This window comes from Pristiophorus japonicus, chromosome 4, assembly GCF_044704955.1.
Source record: "Pristiophorus japonicus isolate sPriJap1 chromosome 4, sPriJap1.hap1, whole genome shotgun sequence".
Taxonomy (NCBI): Eukaryota; Metazoa; Chordata; class Chondrichthyes; family Pristiophoridae; genus Pristiophorus; species Pristiophorus japonicus.
Genome location: NC_091980.1, coordinates 291902812 through 291917500, shown reverse-complemented (window position 1 = coordinate 291917500; position 14689 = coordinate 291902812). Strand labels below are relative to the sequence as shown.

General features: G+C 45.7%; 1 protein-coding gene across 2 annotated transcripts in view; it reads left to right on the top strand.

The window, feature by feature from the left end:
* The first annotated feature begins 732 nt into the window (after positions 1-732).
* The window catches only part of ylpm1 (YLP motif containing 1), a 153884-nt gene continuing 139927 nt past the window's right edge, over positions 733-14689 (top strand). For both annotated transcript variants that reach the window (XM_070879577.1, XM_070879576.1), the window contains exon 1: positions 733-1371. In XM_070879577.1, coding sequence (XP_070735678.1) covers positions 898-1371 — 474 coding nt within the window. In that variant the 5' untranslated portion in view covers positions 733-897. The remainder of the gene's footprint in view (positions 1372-14689) is intronic.

The following is a 14689-nucleotide window of genomic DNA, read 5'->3' as shown; positions in this document are numbered from 1 at the left end:
AGCGGAAGGAGCGCGTGGCAGGCCAGTCTTATCAACCCCTTTCCCCGACGAATGTCTGTCCCACCTGTAACAGGATCTGTGGTTGTCGTATCGGACTGTTCAGCCATCAAAGAACTCACTTCGGGAGTGGAAGCAAGTCCTCCTCGATTCCGAGGGACTGCCTATGATGATGATGATGATGTTGGTGGTAGTGCTGTTGCTGGTGTGGTGCTCCTGTTGGTGGTAGTGCTGTTGGTGCTGTTGTTGGTGGTTGTTGCTATTGGTGGTGGTGGTGGTGGTGGTGCACCTGTTGCTGGTGGTGCTCCTGTTGTTGTTGGTGGTGGTGCTGTTGGTGGAGGTGTTGGTGCTCCTGTTGCTGGTGGTGTGGTTCTTCTGTTGCTGGTAGTGTGGTGCTCCTTTTGTTGGTGGTGCTCCTGTTGGTGTGGTGTTGCTGTATTGTTGGTGTGGTGCTCCTGTTGCCGGTGGTGTTGCTCCTGTTGGGTGGTGTGGTGCTCCTGTTGCCATTTGTGTTGGTGGTGTTGTGTTGGTGGAGGTGTGGTGCTCCTGTTGCTATTGATGGTGTTGTGTTGCTTGCTCCTGTTGGTGTGTTGGTGGTTGCTCCTATTGCTGTTGGTGGTGTTGCGTGCCTCGCTCTCGCGATAGCCGGTCGAGCGCGCTGCGCGCTTCGTGCGAGCGTGAGGTGACGCGTTGACGCACGGGCGTCTGTTTTTTTTGATTCTTCGTGTAATGGCGTCGGTGAGCGAAGAACGCAGGCGAGTCTGAAATACCGACTGCTCGCGGTGGATATTTCGGCTGCGACCCGGTAGGGCCGCCTGTCAGAATTGTAATAACAACCACCTCACGTTTCGCGCCCGTCGAGTTATTTTTTTGGGCCCCGAGGGCAGATTGAAGGCCCGAATGTATCCGTCGTGGGGTCGGTACGGTGGGGGAGGGGCGCACCTGCCATACTATGGCGGGGCCTCTCAGCCGCCGCCGCTGCCGCCTCCCGGGGCCCGCGTGGTGGCCGCCCCAGGGACGGTGTTCGGCGTCGGCTCCACCCTCAGCCCCACCACCGTGCCGCCGCCGCCCCTTCCGTCGTCGTCGGCCTCGAGTGGAGGCCTGGGGTCCAACTTCCAGACGCTGAGGCAGCAGCACCTCCAGCAGATGCAGCAGCTGCAGCAGATGCACCAGCAGCAGTTGCAATCGGTGCTACAGCATCCTTCCCACCAACACCAGCCGCCGCCGTCAATCCCGCCGCCACCATTGCCGCCTCATCTCCAGCAGCCTCCGCCGTCTCAGGGCCTCTGGGACACCAGCAGCGGCCAGAGCCAACTCGTCCAGACCAACCAACCCACTCAGCAACATTCAGATTTCTCCTCCGGGGTTTTACAGGTGAGGCGATGGGAAAGAAACAAAAACAAAACGATCACAGATGTGTTGCTGCTTTTAAAGGCACTTAAATGCATACACTAACAGACGAAAGAAAAACACATCTAGCTAGATTACCTACGATCTGAAATTTAGAATCTAGTTTGCACCATATAACTTTAATTTGTTTTTCTGTTTTATTTTAACAAGTGGTTAATAACAGGTGATCTGTTTGAAACTTTCAAAAAAAGCTTGAGGAATTGACACAGACAGATCGATAGATTTGGGGGTCTCTAGGGAAATAAAAGGATATGGAGATCGGCGGGAAAGTGGAGTTGAGGTTGAAAATCAGCCATGATCTTACTGAATGACGGACCAAGCTCGAGGAGCCGTATGGCCTACTCATTCCTGATCCTAATGTTCTTAGTGCTAAACAGAGGGGAAATTACCTGATCAGTGAGAGGGGCAATCATATAAACTTTGAGGTGCACTTTACTACATTCTTACATGCTCGACACTAAGTAGTATTGCTGGAAATCATACAGATATCTACTCAGTGGTTGAAGTGCAAGGTTCTTTGTCCTGAGAAGTCGTGATGACAGAAAATGTATATATTGAACCAATGTTCAGATTGATTTTTACTTTTCCCTCCTGTTTGCTTTCCAGCAGTTTTCCTGATGGACAATATGTTGGAGACCTGTTGTCATATTTCTGCCAGTCCTGCTTTTAAGACCATTTATTTGGAGGTATACAAGAGTGGCTTCAGATAACGAGCCTTTCCCTATTTTGGGCGAGAGTCTGACCTCTGCTTGGTGTTGCTCAATGATGGCATTGTTGAGATTGGGAATTCTTATGTCAAAGCATAACCTGATCTAGTCTTTCATTTGATCATTCCAGATTGATTGAGTTTATTGTCAGAATTTGAATTTAGGAAGATGAGTGAGATGCTGTGCTACTCGAGAAAAAGGCACAGAATTCGGTGGGGCGGTAACAGTCGAGAATGCCTGCGCCAGTCCTATTCGGGTTAGCGCCTCTGAGAGGAAATGCAGCGCAAAATATTGCGCTCGGGAGCGGGGCGCAATGCCTCCACGACGTTCGCTGGGGAGGGCTAAGCTGCCGATTCTGCGAATGGGAATTGCGGCCATCCCTGGACCACTAGGGAGCGAGGTGCCATGGCAGCAGCCTGGCACACAAGTGGAGTGCAAGGCTGCAAGATCGTGGCACAGACCCTGTCATCGACTATCCAGAGGGCCGCAACTGGTAAGTAGGCCATTTTTTCCCGATTGTACATCTTCCCTTTAATTATCGGCCCATGAAAGGTCTACAGCGCCTTGTGAAGGTGTCATAGGCATCACCGGTGGTGCGGGGCGCTACTGGTTACCGTCGCTGCTAAACCCCTGTGGAACTTTGCAGGAATCGATAGCAGCGCCGGGCCTGGGCGAAAAGTCATTTATGCCCCAAACTTCTCCCCCGAAGTGTTGTCGTGGAATGGAAAATTTTGTCCCTGCATGCTTACTCTTGAGAATTTGTCAAAAAAACATTAAAAAAATTCTTGTACCAATGTGTGTCAGGTAATGTAATTCAGATATTAAGTATGAGCATTGACAGGGCAAGGAATCTGCATCCTTTTTGTTTCTGGACACTGATCAGGGACATTTTTGCAATCCCTAATAAATTGCAGGATTATGTAACAAATGTTCTGATTGGTGTACAGGAATGAAAAGGATGGCAGTTACCCATTGTCAGTGCAGATGATTGCTGATTGATCCTGTGGCTGATGGTTGGAACATAAATCCTTTTTTTTGTGTTGGGTCTTGTGTTGTTAATTGTGATTTCTCTCAGTTTTAAAAGTTAGGCAGGTAGGATATATATTCCTATTTTTTCCAACTATAGGAAAAATCACTAAGCCTGATACTCATCAGTGTAAAACCTTTTAGTTAGTTTACATTGTGTCCAGAAAGTAATTCATACATCGATATTCTCCAAAGATACATTGAATGTACTGGCAAAGTTGCATATGTTTGGGTGAAATTGTGCAATGAACCCATCTTTTGCTCTTCCCTTGCTGAGGAAAGGCACTTGCAGTTAATGTCACCCAATATTGGAATGACTGAAATTGTAAAGTGTGTGCATAATTTTGGACAGGAATACATATTGAACTATAATGCTGCTCTAAAGAGCTTTATTATTTATTTTGCTACTTCTGTTAGAAACAAAGCACCTGGTTTGTTGGGACGGAGTTAGAGTGCTGTCGTACATTTCTGACCTATATAACCTTTGAGATGTACAGTAGAGTAATTGGCATAATTAGATCTCATCCTGTCTGTCGCAGCAGCTGACTTGGAGGGAGGTAGGACTGTGGATTAGGAGATTGTCCAATTGAATTTTTTTTAAACAATAAGCAGGTAAAACTGATTAGTTGCATGCAAAGTTGTCTGTTGGGCAAGGTGGAATCGCTGAAAGCCGTTGAAGCTGATCGCTTCTGCATTTAAAATTACAGTGTACTAAATGAGGCAGACACAACATCTGGATGGGTAAAAAGTAGTGATGACATGGGAAGGGAAAGACTATCTGAATACAATGTGCCATTTTAGTGTTTGCTCAGAAGGCTGTTTATCGTCCCTGTCTGTAATGTATATGCAAATTTACAGGTTGGGGGAAATTCTTCTGTCACAGTTGTTGAATTAGTATTCTGTGGAGAACAAATTGGGCTGATAAACTCTTAAAGTATCACTCGCAAAACTCTAAATCTCTATATACCCTAACAAGGACACTGGTATACTGAAGGTTCAGAGTGGCATATCACTCCTTCAACACCCTCTGTCTGCTATCCTGCTTTGTCTTGAAGTTTTCTCATCTTTCCCCACATTGTTTCAGTAATCTTTCCTGCTTTATAAAGTAATGTCATTAGCTTCAACAAAGATTTTGCATGCATCACTTACTGCAGCATGTTTAAAGTTCTTCTGTATTCTGTCTAGAAATAATAGATATACTCACAAAAATATTGTACTGATGGCAGAGAAAATGTATACAGTGAACAGATGCTGGAAATCTGAAATAAAAAGACAGAAAATGTTGGAAACACTCAGCAATTCAGCATCTGTGGAGAAAGGAAAGTCGGGTTAATATTTCAGGTTTCTGACCTTTGGTTCTGAGAGAGGGTCATAACCTGAAACGTTAACTCATCCCTCCTTTCTCCACTTATGCTGCCTTATTTGTTGAACAGTTGAGCTATGCAGATGTAGAATGTCTCGGATTCAAATTTAGTCCGTGCTGAGATGTCTGTTTCAAGTCAGAACATTGGCAGGGCAGTACAATTGACTTTTGCACCTGGGTTAAGGCCTTCCACCCCCGATACCTATCTAGCGACTGCAGCTGGGGACGCACATCTGTGGACAGCTAATGAGGACATTTTTGATTTAACCATTGAATCTTGTGCATAAATGTTTGTTACTTGGATAAGTCACACCAGAAAGTTAAGGCTGCCTGTGAATCCTAACCTAATTAGGAGTTGATGCCTTCAGGAGATGAGAGGTAATTGGTGCAAGAGGAAAAAACACTAAGGTTGAGTTTCTTGCCTGTGAAGAAGTCCGCCAGGTCAGTTTTCTTAGCTTGCTGGGTTGTTCCGATGTCACTAGGAGCAGCCCCACATGCCAAAGTGGGCTTATTGAAAACAGTGGTGACCACTTTTCCTATTGCATTCATGGGATCTAGGAATTGCTGGCAAGGCTAGCATTTATTGCCCATCTCTAATTGCCATTGGGAAGGTGGTGGTGAGCCCATACTACTGCTGCCCTTGTCCTTTTTAGGTGGTAGAGGTTATAGGAATGGGAGGTGCTGTTGAAGAAGCCTTGGCAAGTTACTGCAGTGCATCTTGTAGATGGTACACACTGCAGCCATGGTGCACCGGTGGTGGAGGGAGTGAATGGATGGGGTGGCAATCAAGTGACTGCTTTGTTCTGGATGGTTTTGAGCTTGAATGCAGTTGGAGCAGCACTCATCCAGGCAACTGGAGAGTATTCCATCACACTCCTGACTTATGCCTTGCTTGCTTGGTGGAAAGGCTTGCTTGAGAGTGTGGAGCCATACAAATCTAAGAAACAAAATGTGCTCTGTGATCAACTAGTAATATGTTTTCTCACTGTTTTGACACCACAGAGTGGCCCAAGAGGAATGGAAGACAACAAAAACCATGCACATTTTTATTGAACTAAAACAAGAGAATATCTGTCTCGACACTGAAAAATGCAGAATAATGGAAGGGGCAAAAATGTAGATGTCAAGAGATTTTAGGAGGCCCTTTAAAGGAAGGTAGCGAGATGAAATAGTTTTGCGAAAGTATTCCAAAAGGGAGGGACATAGTGACTCAAAGGCTGACCTACGAGATGGAATGAAGAGATCACGGAATGAGCAGTAATCCAATATTAGAGTGGCGGAGAGTGTCGAAAGGATCATATGGCTGTGGAAGGTTGCTCAGAGGGTGCATTAAAATCATGCAGGGATTTGAAATCAATTTGCTGGTCACAGGGAGCCAATGGTGCTTGGAAAAGATAGGGTTGATGTGTGTCTTGGAGAGTTCTGGATTAGTTGCAGTTTTTGAAGGCTGGAAATAGGAAGGCCAGCAAGGAGAGTGCTGGACAAGTCAATCCTTGATGTGATGAAGGCATGGAGTAGGGTTCAGGCAGTGAGGGGAGATGGCGATCCATGTGGGCAATGTTTGGAGTTCTTGGTGATGTGTAGTTTAAAAAGTACCGTTTGGGGCTAATTAGGCTAGATTTGCCCCGAGAGAGCAGCCAATCTGGCTGGTATAATCAGAGGCAGAGTGTGTTTGGAGCCAGAAAAAATGGCTTTGGTTTTGCTGCTGGAGAGATTCGATTAATGGAGAACTTAACGTCGGACCATATGGCAACAATGTTGGAGTCAATGTTGCTGGCTTACATTTGGAAATTGACCCTGTGATTGTCAATAATATTGCTGAGTTATTGCATGTAAATAATGAATGAGATGATGAAGGATGATGTGTGGCACACTGGTAGTGACCTGGTAAACCTTGATGCAGGTGAGATTAGAAAATTGTTTTTTTTTGTTAAAAAGGGCAACATTTTATTCAAACACTGTTAAAATGGAGAAGTACTTTCCTTCCCTTTAAATATATTGCCCTTTAAGAATGCTGCACACAGCTTTTAAGCTGAAGCATGTTTTGGGTATTTAGGCGTTTACATCAAGATTCTTTTTATGTTACTGCCAAGAATCACTCATGTAAGTGAGCTCCCTCGGAACTGGAGTGTATCCGGGTAATTGTGGTGAGCTGAACAGAATCCCTTGTCACTGTTTTCGGCTAACTGGATATATCATATTTCCACTCACGATCTTACTGTTTTTGAAAAGCAGAAGAATGAACATTTTAGCAGGCTGAAACAAATTTATTATTAATTAGATAAGAATATAGTGGCGAAGACAAACAGATTTGCAGTAATGTACAGAACATAGCTGTTTTCCCTCCCTCTTGGAACATGTAAAATAACAAATAGCAGCATCTCCTGCGGTAAAACCCAATGTAAAACTAGACCTGACACTGAATCCCTGAGTATAACGTCACAATAGGATTTCCTGCGCAGAGTTGCCTGCCGCTCTGACGGCTTCAGAGGGAGTACCTTCACCGCACGGACTGCAGAGGTTCAAGGCGGCGGCTGGCCACCATCTTCTTGAGGGCAATTAGGGATGGGCAATAAATGCCGGCCTTGCCAGTGACTCCCACATCCCATGAACGAATAAAAATAAAAGGACTGCTGAATTGAGGCAAGCTTGTTTGAGAGATACTTTCTCTTGAAATTCAACTAGTGAACAAAAAAAACACACACGCATCTCTTCTCTATGCATCAGATTGTGAGAACAGAGATCAACAGGATGTCATGGGTAATGGCTGCAAGTCCCAAAAACTGTCTCCAAGGTGATAACTGCATGTGAAAAGCTTACCAGAAATGCTTAAGCAACGTCTCGATTTCAAAATTCTCATCCTTGTTTACAAATCCCTCCATGGCCTCACCCCTCCCTATCTCTGTAATTTCTTTCAGCTTCACAACCCCACGAGATGTCTGCGTTCCTCAAATTCTGCCCCTTTGAGCATCCCTGGTTATAACTGCTCAACCATCGGTGGCTGTGCCTTCAGCTGTCTGGGCCCTAAGCTCTGGAACTCCCTCCCTAAATCTCTCTGCCTCTCTACCTCTCTTTCCTACTTTTAAGATGCTCATTAAAACATACCTCTTTGACCAAGCTTTTGGTCATCTGCTGTAATTTCTTTTTTTGTGGCTCGGTGTCAAATTTATTTGTTTTGTCTTATCAACACTGCTGTGAAGCACCTTGGGATGTTTTACTATGTTAAAGGTGCTATATAAATAAAAGTTGTTATATGTCACTCCAGACCCACAGCAATGTGGTTGACTTAACTGCCCTCTGAAATGGCCTAGCAAACTACTCAGTTGTAACAAATCGCTGCAAGAAACAGTAATAATAAAACCAGACAGTCCTTGGCACCAGCTTCAGACACGACAATAGCACATCCAGCCCAGTCGACCTTGCAAAGTCCTCCTCACTAACATCTGGGGACTTGTGACAAAATTGGGAGAGCTGTCCCACAGACTAGTCAAGCAACAGCCTGAAATAGTCATACTCGGAATCACACCTTTCAGCCAATGTTCCTGACTCCTCCATCACTACCCCTGGGTATGTCCTGTCCCATGGGCAGGACAGACCACCAGAGTTGGCGGCAAAGTGATACACAGTCGGATGGGAGTGGCCCTGGGAGTCATCAACATTGACCAGACCCCATGAAGTCTCATGGCATCAGACCAAACATGGGCAAGGAAACTGCCTGCTGATTACCATCTATTGCCCTCCTTCAGCTACTCCTCCATGTTGAACATCACTTGGAAGAAGCACTGAGGGTAGCAAGGGAACACAATGTACTTGGGTGGGGGAATCAATGTCCATAACCAAGAGTGGTTTTGTAGCACCACTACTGACCGAGCTGGCCAAGTCCTGAAGGACATCGCTGCCAGACTGGGCCTGCAGCAGGTGGTGAGAGAACCAACAAAAGGGACAAACCTATTGACCTCGTCCTCACCAATCTACCTGTCACAGACACATCTGTCCATGACAGTATTGGTTGCAGTGACCACTGCACAGTCCTTGTAGAGACCGAGTCCCGTCTTCACACTGAGGACATCCTCCATCCTGTTGTGTGGCACTACCACCGTGCTAAATGGGATACATTCAGAACAGATCTAGCAGCTCAAAACTGGACATCCATGCGGCACTGGGCCATCCGCAGCAGCAGAATTGTATTTCACCACAAGCTGCAACCTCCTGGCCTGGCTTATCCCTCACACTACCATTACATCAAGCCAGGCGACCAACCCTGGCTCAATGAGGAGAGCAGAAGTGCATGCCAGGAGCAGCACCAGGCGTACCTAAAAATGAGGTGCCAATCTGGGGTAGCTGCAACACGTGCACGCTAAACAATGGAAGTAGCATGCTATAGACAGAGCTAAGCAATCCCACAATCAATGGATCAGATCAAAGCTCTGCCGTCCTGCCACATCCAGTCGTGAATGGTGGTGGACTATTAAACAACTGACGGGAGGAGGAGGTAGCTCCATGAGCATCCCCATCCTCAATGATGGAAGAGCCCAGCACGCGAGAGCAAAAGCAAGGCTGAGGCGTTTGCAACCATTTTCAGCTAGAAGTGCCGAGTGGATTATCCATCTCCTGAGTTCCGACTGAGTGCACTGGATACAGCAAAGGCTATGGGGCCCGACAATTTCCCGGCTGTCGTGCTGAAGACTTGTACTCCAGAACTAGCCGCGCCTCTAGTCAAGCTGCTCCAGTACAGCTACAACACTGGCATCTATCCGACAATGTGGAAAACAGACAAGATATGCCATGTCCACGAAAAACAGAACAAATCCAATATGGCCAATTACCACCCCAACAGTCTACTCTCAATCATCAGCAAAGTGATGGAAGATGATGTCGACAGTGCTCGCCAATAACCAGCTCACCGATGCTCAGTTTGGGTTCCGCCATGACCATTCAGTTCCGGACCTCATTACAGGCTTGGCCCAAACATGGACAAAAGTGCTGAATTTCAGAGGTGAGTTGACAGTGACTGCCCCTTGACATCAAGGCAGCATTTGACCAAGTGTGGCATTAAGGAGCCCTAGTAAAATTGAAGTCAATGGGAATCTGGGAAAGACTCTCCACTGGCTGGAGTCATACCTAGTACAAAGGAAGACAGTTGTGGTTGTTGAAGGCCAATCATCTCGGCCCCAGGACATCGCTGCAGGAGTTCCTCAGGGCAGTATCCTGGGCCCAACCATCTTCAACTGCTTCATCAATGACCTTCCCTCTATCATCAGGTTGGAAGTGGGGATTTTCGCTGATGATTCCAGTGTTCAGTTCCATTCACAACTCCTCAGACAATGAAGCAGTTTATGCCCACATGCAGCAAGACCTGGACATTCAGACTTGGCTGATAAGTGGCAAGTAACATTTGCACCACACAAGTGCCAGGCAATAACTATCTCCAACAAGAAAGCGAGTTCCCCAACATCAACATCTTGGGGTTACCATTGACCAGAAATGTAATTGAACTAGCCACATAAATACTGTGGCTCAAGAGCAGGTCAGAGGCTGGGTATCCTGTGACGAGTGTCTCCTCTCCTGACTCCCCAAAGCCTATCCACTACCTACAAGGCACAGTGATGGAATACACTCCACTTGCCTGGATGAGTGCAGCTCCAACAGCACTCGAAGCTTGACACCATCCAGGATAAAGCAGCCCACTTGATTAGCACATCACCCACTACCTTAAACATTCACCCCCTCCACCACTGGCGTACTGTGGCTGCAGTGTGGAACTCGCCAAGGCTTCTTCGACAACACCTCCTAAACCCGCAACCTCTGCCACCTAGACTGACGAGAGGCAGGCGCATGGGAACACGCAGCACCTTCAAGTTCTCCTCCAAGTCCCACACCATCTTGACTAGGAAATATATCGCTGTTCCTTTATCATCGCTGGGTCAAAATCCTGGAACACTCTCCCTAACAGTACATTCACCACGAGGACTGCAGCGGTTCAAGAAGGCGGATCACCAGCACTTTCTCAAGGGCAGTTAGGGATGGGCAATAAATGCTGGCCTTGCCAGCGAAGCTCACATCCCAGGATTGAATATTTAAAAAAGAGAGGCATTTTACCACCAGTACTTAGATGTGGTATTTGTGTCAACGTCTCTCCCCTGGACACCGATAGATTCATCCTGCATTGTTAGCATTTCTTGCTGTAGAGCGAGAGGAGACTATAGTTACGGTGTAAAGTTATTGGCCCTGAAATTCCGGTCGGAGGCTTCTTTCGAATGAATGCCTCCAACGAGAATTTTTCTAAATTTACCTGGTGGTCTCTGAGGTGGTGGGAGGCCTTCCCTTCCCACGCTGCGAAGCGTGCTCCGGTCGTCGAGGTTCGGACGCAGACTGCCCAATCAATCGGGTATAGTATTCCACAGCATTCTCATTAATAGCGATGAAAACTCCGTATCTACGAGTTCTCATTGCTATTGATGAGAAACAAACACTAAATACCATAACAAATACTAAACATCTCACACAATTAAAATTAATTGAAATTAAAGTTATTAAATGTCTTTGGGGGGGGGAAATATATTTCCGATTTTAAAAAGTTTTTTTTAATTATGGTTTAAAATAAACTTACCTTAGTGGGCAGGGCTTTTAACAATAAATGTGTTTAAATTTTATTTTACAATGTTTTTGTGTGTTTTAAAACTCTTATGCGTGTAAAAGTAGGCCATTATCAAGTGCAAGAGTTTTCAGGACATTTATTGGGCAAGCAATGTGTAAATACCGCTGTCTTGCCCATGCGAATGTCCTGGCTAGAGATACGGAGCATCTGTCTCGGAAAAGCCGTTTTTCAGTGCATGTGCATTGTGCGCTGAAAACTGGCTTTTGCGGTATGGACCCGGGAAGGCCGGGATTTTCAGGCCATAAAATCATTGGTCAGCCAGAAATTTGCAGAGTACCTAGGAGAAAGATAAGATGCTGTTCCTGGAGTTTGTGTTGAGCTTCATTGGAATAGTATAAAAGGCCAAATACTGAGAAATTAGACAGAGCTGTCAGCCATGGCTCGGTGGGTAGCACACTCATCTGAGTCAGAAGGTTGTGGGTTCCTGTCCCGCTGCAGAGACTTGAGTTGGAGGAAGTAAATAAACAGATGTTGCATTCCCTGCACTTGCATGGGAAGATGCTGGGGAGTTTGCTGGTGATGGTAGTGGAAGAGTGAACTGCAGTGTTGCGGAGGGAATAGATGTTTGTGGTGGGGAAAGAATCATGTAGGTGTAGATGATCTGGCGAGGGCTGTTGGTATGGTAACTAAGGACAAGTGGGATGAAGTTGCATCCCTTGTCAACTCTGAACTCCCAAATATCCATTATTGTCTTTGGATGCATTCATTAGCTTGAAAGTTTTAGTTTGGACAGCTAAGGTAGACACAGCTACCTTAATCTGTGCCTGGTAATTTGCTCCCTGAAATCTCATCTTTTAACATGTATATACCAATAATAATTAACTGTTTGTAAAGATAAGTTGACAATTGTTTGGTGTTTTATAAGCTGGTCAGACTTCATTACTCACCTTTCTGTACATATGCCGAGTGTGTGATTCTCCACATCAAAAAATCTCTTCTGTGCTTTGTAGATTTCCGTAAAATGTGTCTGGCACCATCTTGTGTTGTTAATGCACAGACTATAGTGAAATGGTCAACCAAGTCCTGCTTGTTCCCTTAATTAGTATGTACAGGCAACTCTCGACTTATCCGCATATGGATGCAACGGGAAACCGTTGTAACGGCATTTAAAATTCCATGTGTGTGACGTCACTTTGAAACTCTGATGTTCCTTTCGAATGTTGCCTGTTGAGCCTTGCCTCAGCTCCCGCTGCTGTTCGCACACAGGTCCACTGCCTCTGTCGAGCCTGTACTTGCCGCGCTGCTTTTAAGCACTCTGCCTTGCCTCAGCTCCCGCTGCTGCTCGCACACAGGTCCACTGCCTCTGTCGAGCCTGTACTTGCCGCGCTGCTTTTAAGCACTCTGCCTTGCCTCAGCTCCCGCTGCTGCTTGCACACAGGTCCACTGCCTCTCATAATTAATTAAAATGCCATGAACAGTTACAAGAAGTAATCAACAAGCCTAATGGTCTTTAGATCTAGAGGACTAGAATTCAAGGATTAGAAGATACGCTACAGCTATTGGTTAGAGCACACCTACAGTACTGTAAGCATTAACTGTAATGTCAACTTGCTCTAACAGAGAAATCGGTTACCTGGCATAGTCCAATCCCTGAGGGACCTGGATAATCGAGAGATGCCTGTACTGGGATTTCTTGTGATTGGGAAAACCTGCTCTTGTGGAGCTTTGCTGTCTGTCTTGTGAAGTGGGAGCAATGCCATGATATCAGAATTGTTCCCCAGTGGAGCTGGAGAGCAGAATTTGGAGAATATGGATTGGGTATTTGAAGGCGACCTGGAGGTCAACTGGACAGGAAGCACTGGATGCCAATTGGATCTAGGGGATTACATTGAGGTGAGGGGTTGGCTTGTCCTGTGAAGTCTGCACCATTTTTTTGAACTGCAAAAAAAGTCACTAGTAACTTGGAATTGCTGATGATGATTCTTCACATCTCCGCTAAATGTAAACTATCGCTTGGAAAATGATTGATGAAGTAAAATGATTGCTAATCTTTGTGATAGACTTCTACACTTGTATCTCTTCGTTCTGTGGGAGGTGTAAGTGTGGCAATATGGAGGAAGCTTCAGTCTGGGTTAGTTGGAGGCTGTTCTTTTCTATTTCTGATAATCTAGTGCAGATTACTTACATTTCTAGTGACTACAGTTGACGTCAACCAGGGCACTTGCATTAGTTTAAGAAACACAGGAATCTGCCGCCTCAAATTCCACAGTATAAAGATACCTGGAATTCATAAAAGCATAGAATGGTACAACACCGAAGGAGGCCATTCAGCCCATTGTGCCTGTGCCGGCTCTTTGAAAGAGCTATCCAATTAGTCCCACTACCCCTGCTCTTTTCCCCCTAGCCTGGCAATTTTTAGTATTTTAGCAACTTTAAGTATTTATCCAATTCCCTTTTCAAAGTTACCATTGAATCTGCTACCACCATCCTGCATTGCATTCCAGATCATCATAAATCGCTGTGTAAGTTTTCATGTCACCTCTAGTTCTTTTGCTAATTACCTTAAATCTGTGTCCTCTGCTTACCGGTCGGTCATTCTGCCACGGAAACAGCTTCTCCTTAATTACTCTATCACAACCCTTCATGATTTTGAACACCTCTATCAAATCTCCCCTTAACCTTCTCAATTCTAAGGGACACAAGCCCATATTTTCTAGTCTCTCCACTTAGCTGCCATCTTTCATCCCTGGTACCATTCTAGTAAATCTCCTCTGCACTTGCTCTATGGCATCACATCCTTTCTAAAGTGTGGTGCCCAGAATTGGACACACTACTGCAGCTGGGGCCTAACCAGTGTTAAATAAAGGTTTAGCATAACTTCCTTGCTTTTGTACTCTCTGCCTCTTTTATAATCAATTTGGTATTATAAATAATCACATCTTGGATTATGTTGGTTCTAAACTGCTTGTTTTTTCCAAGTAGTTTATGGTGCCATCTGGAGCTTACTGATTTATATTACTGCCTTGTAATCACAACAACAGCATGAATTTATACAGCACCTTTAATGTAGCAATGTATCTCGAGGCGCTTCACAGGAGCGTTATCAAATACCGAGCCAACACTGATATTGGGCAGATAGGTTTCAAGTTGCGTCTTAAAGGAGCGGTAGAGAGACGGAGGGGTTTAGGGAGGGAATCCCAGAGGTTAAGACCTAGGCAGCTGAAGGTTTGGCTGCCAATGGTAAAGCGATTAAAATCGATCATGTGCAAAAGGCCAGAATTAGAGGAGTGCAGATATCTTGGAGGGTTGTAAGACTGGAGGAGGATACAGAGATGGGGAGGGGCGAGGCCATGAAGGGATTTGAAAACAAGGATGAGAATTTCAAAATTGAGGCCTTGCTTAACTGGGAGCCAATGTAGGTTAACGAACATGAGGTGATGGGTGAATGGGACTTGTGTGAGTTCGGACACGGGCAAGAGTTTTGGATGAGCTCAAGTTTATGGAGGGTGAAAGATCGGAGGTCAGCCAGGAGTGCGTTGGAATAGTTTAGAGGAAACAAAGGCATGGATGAGGGTTTCAGCAGCAGGT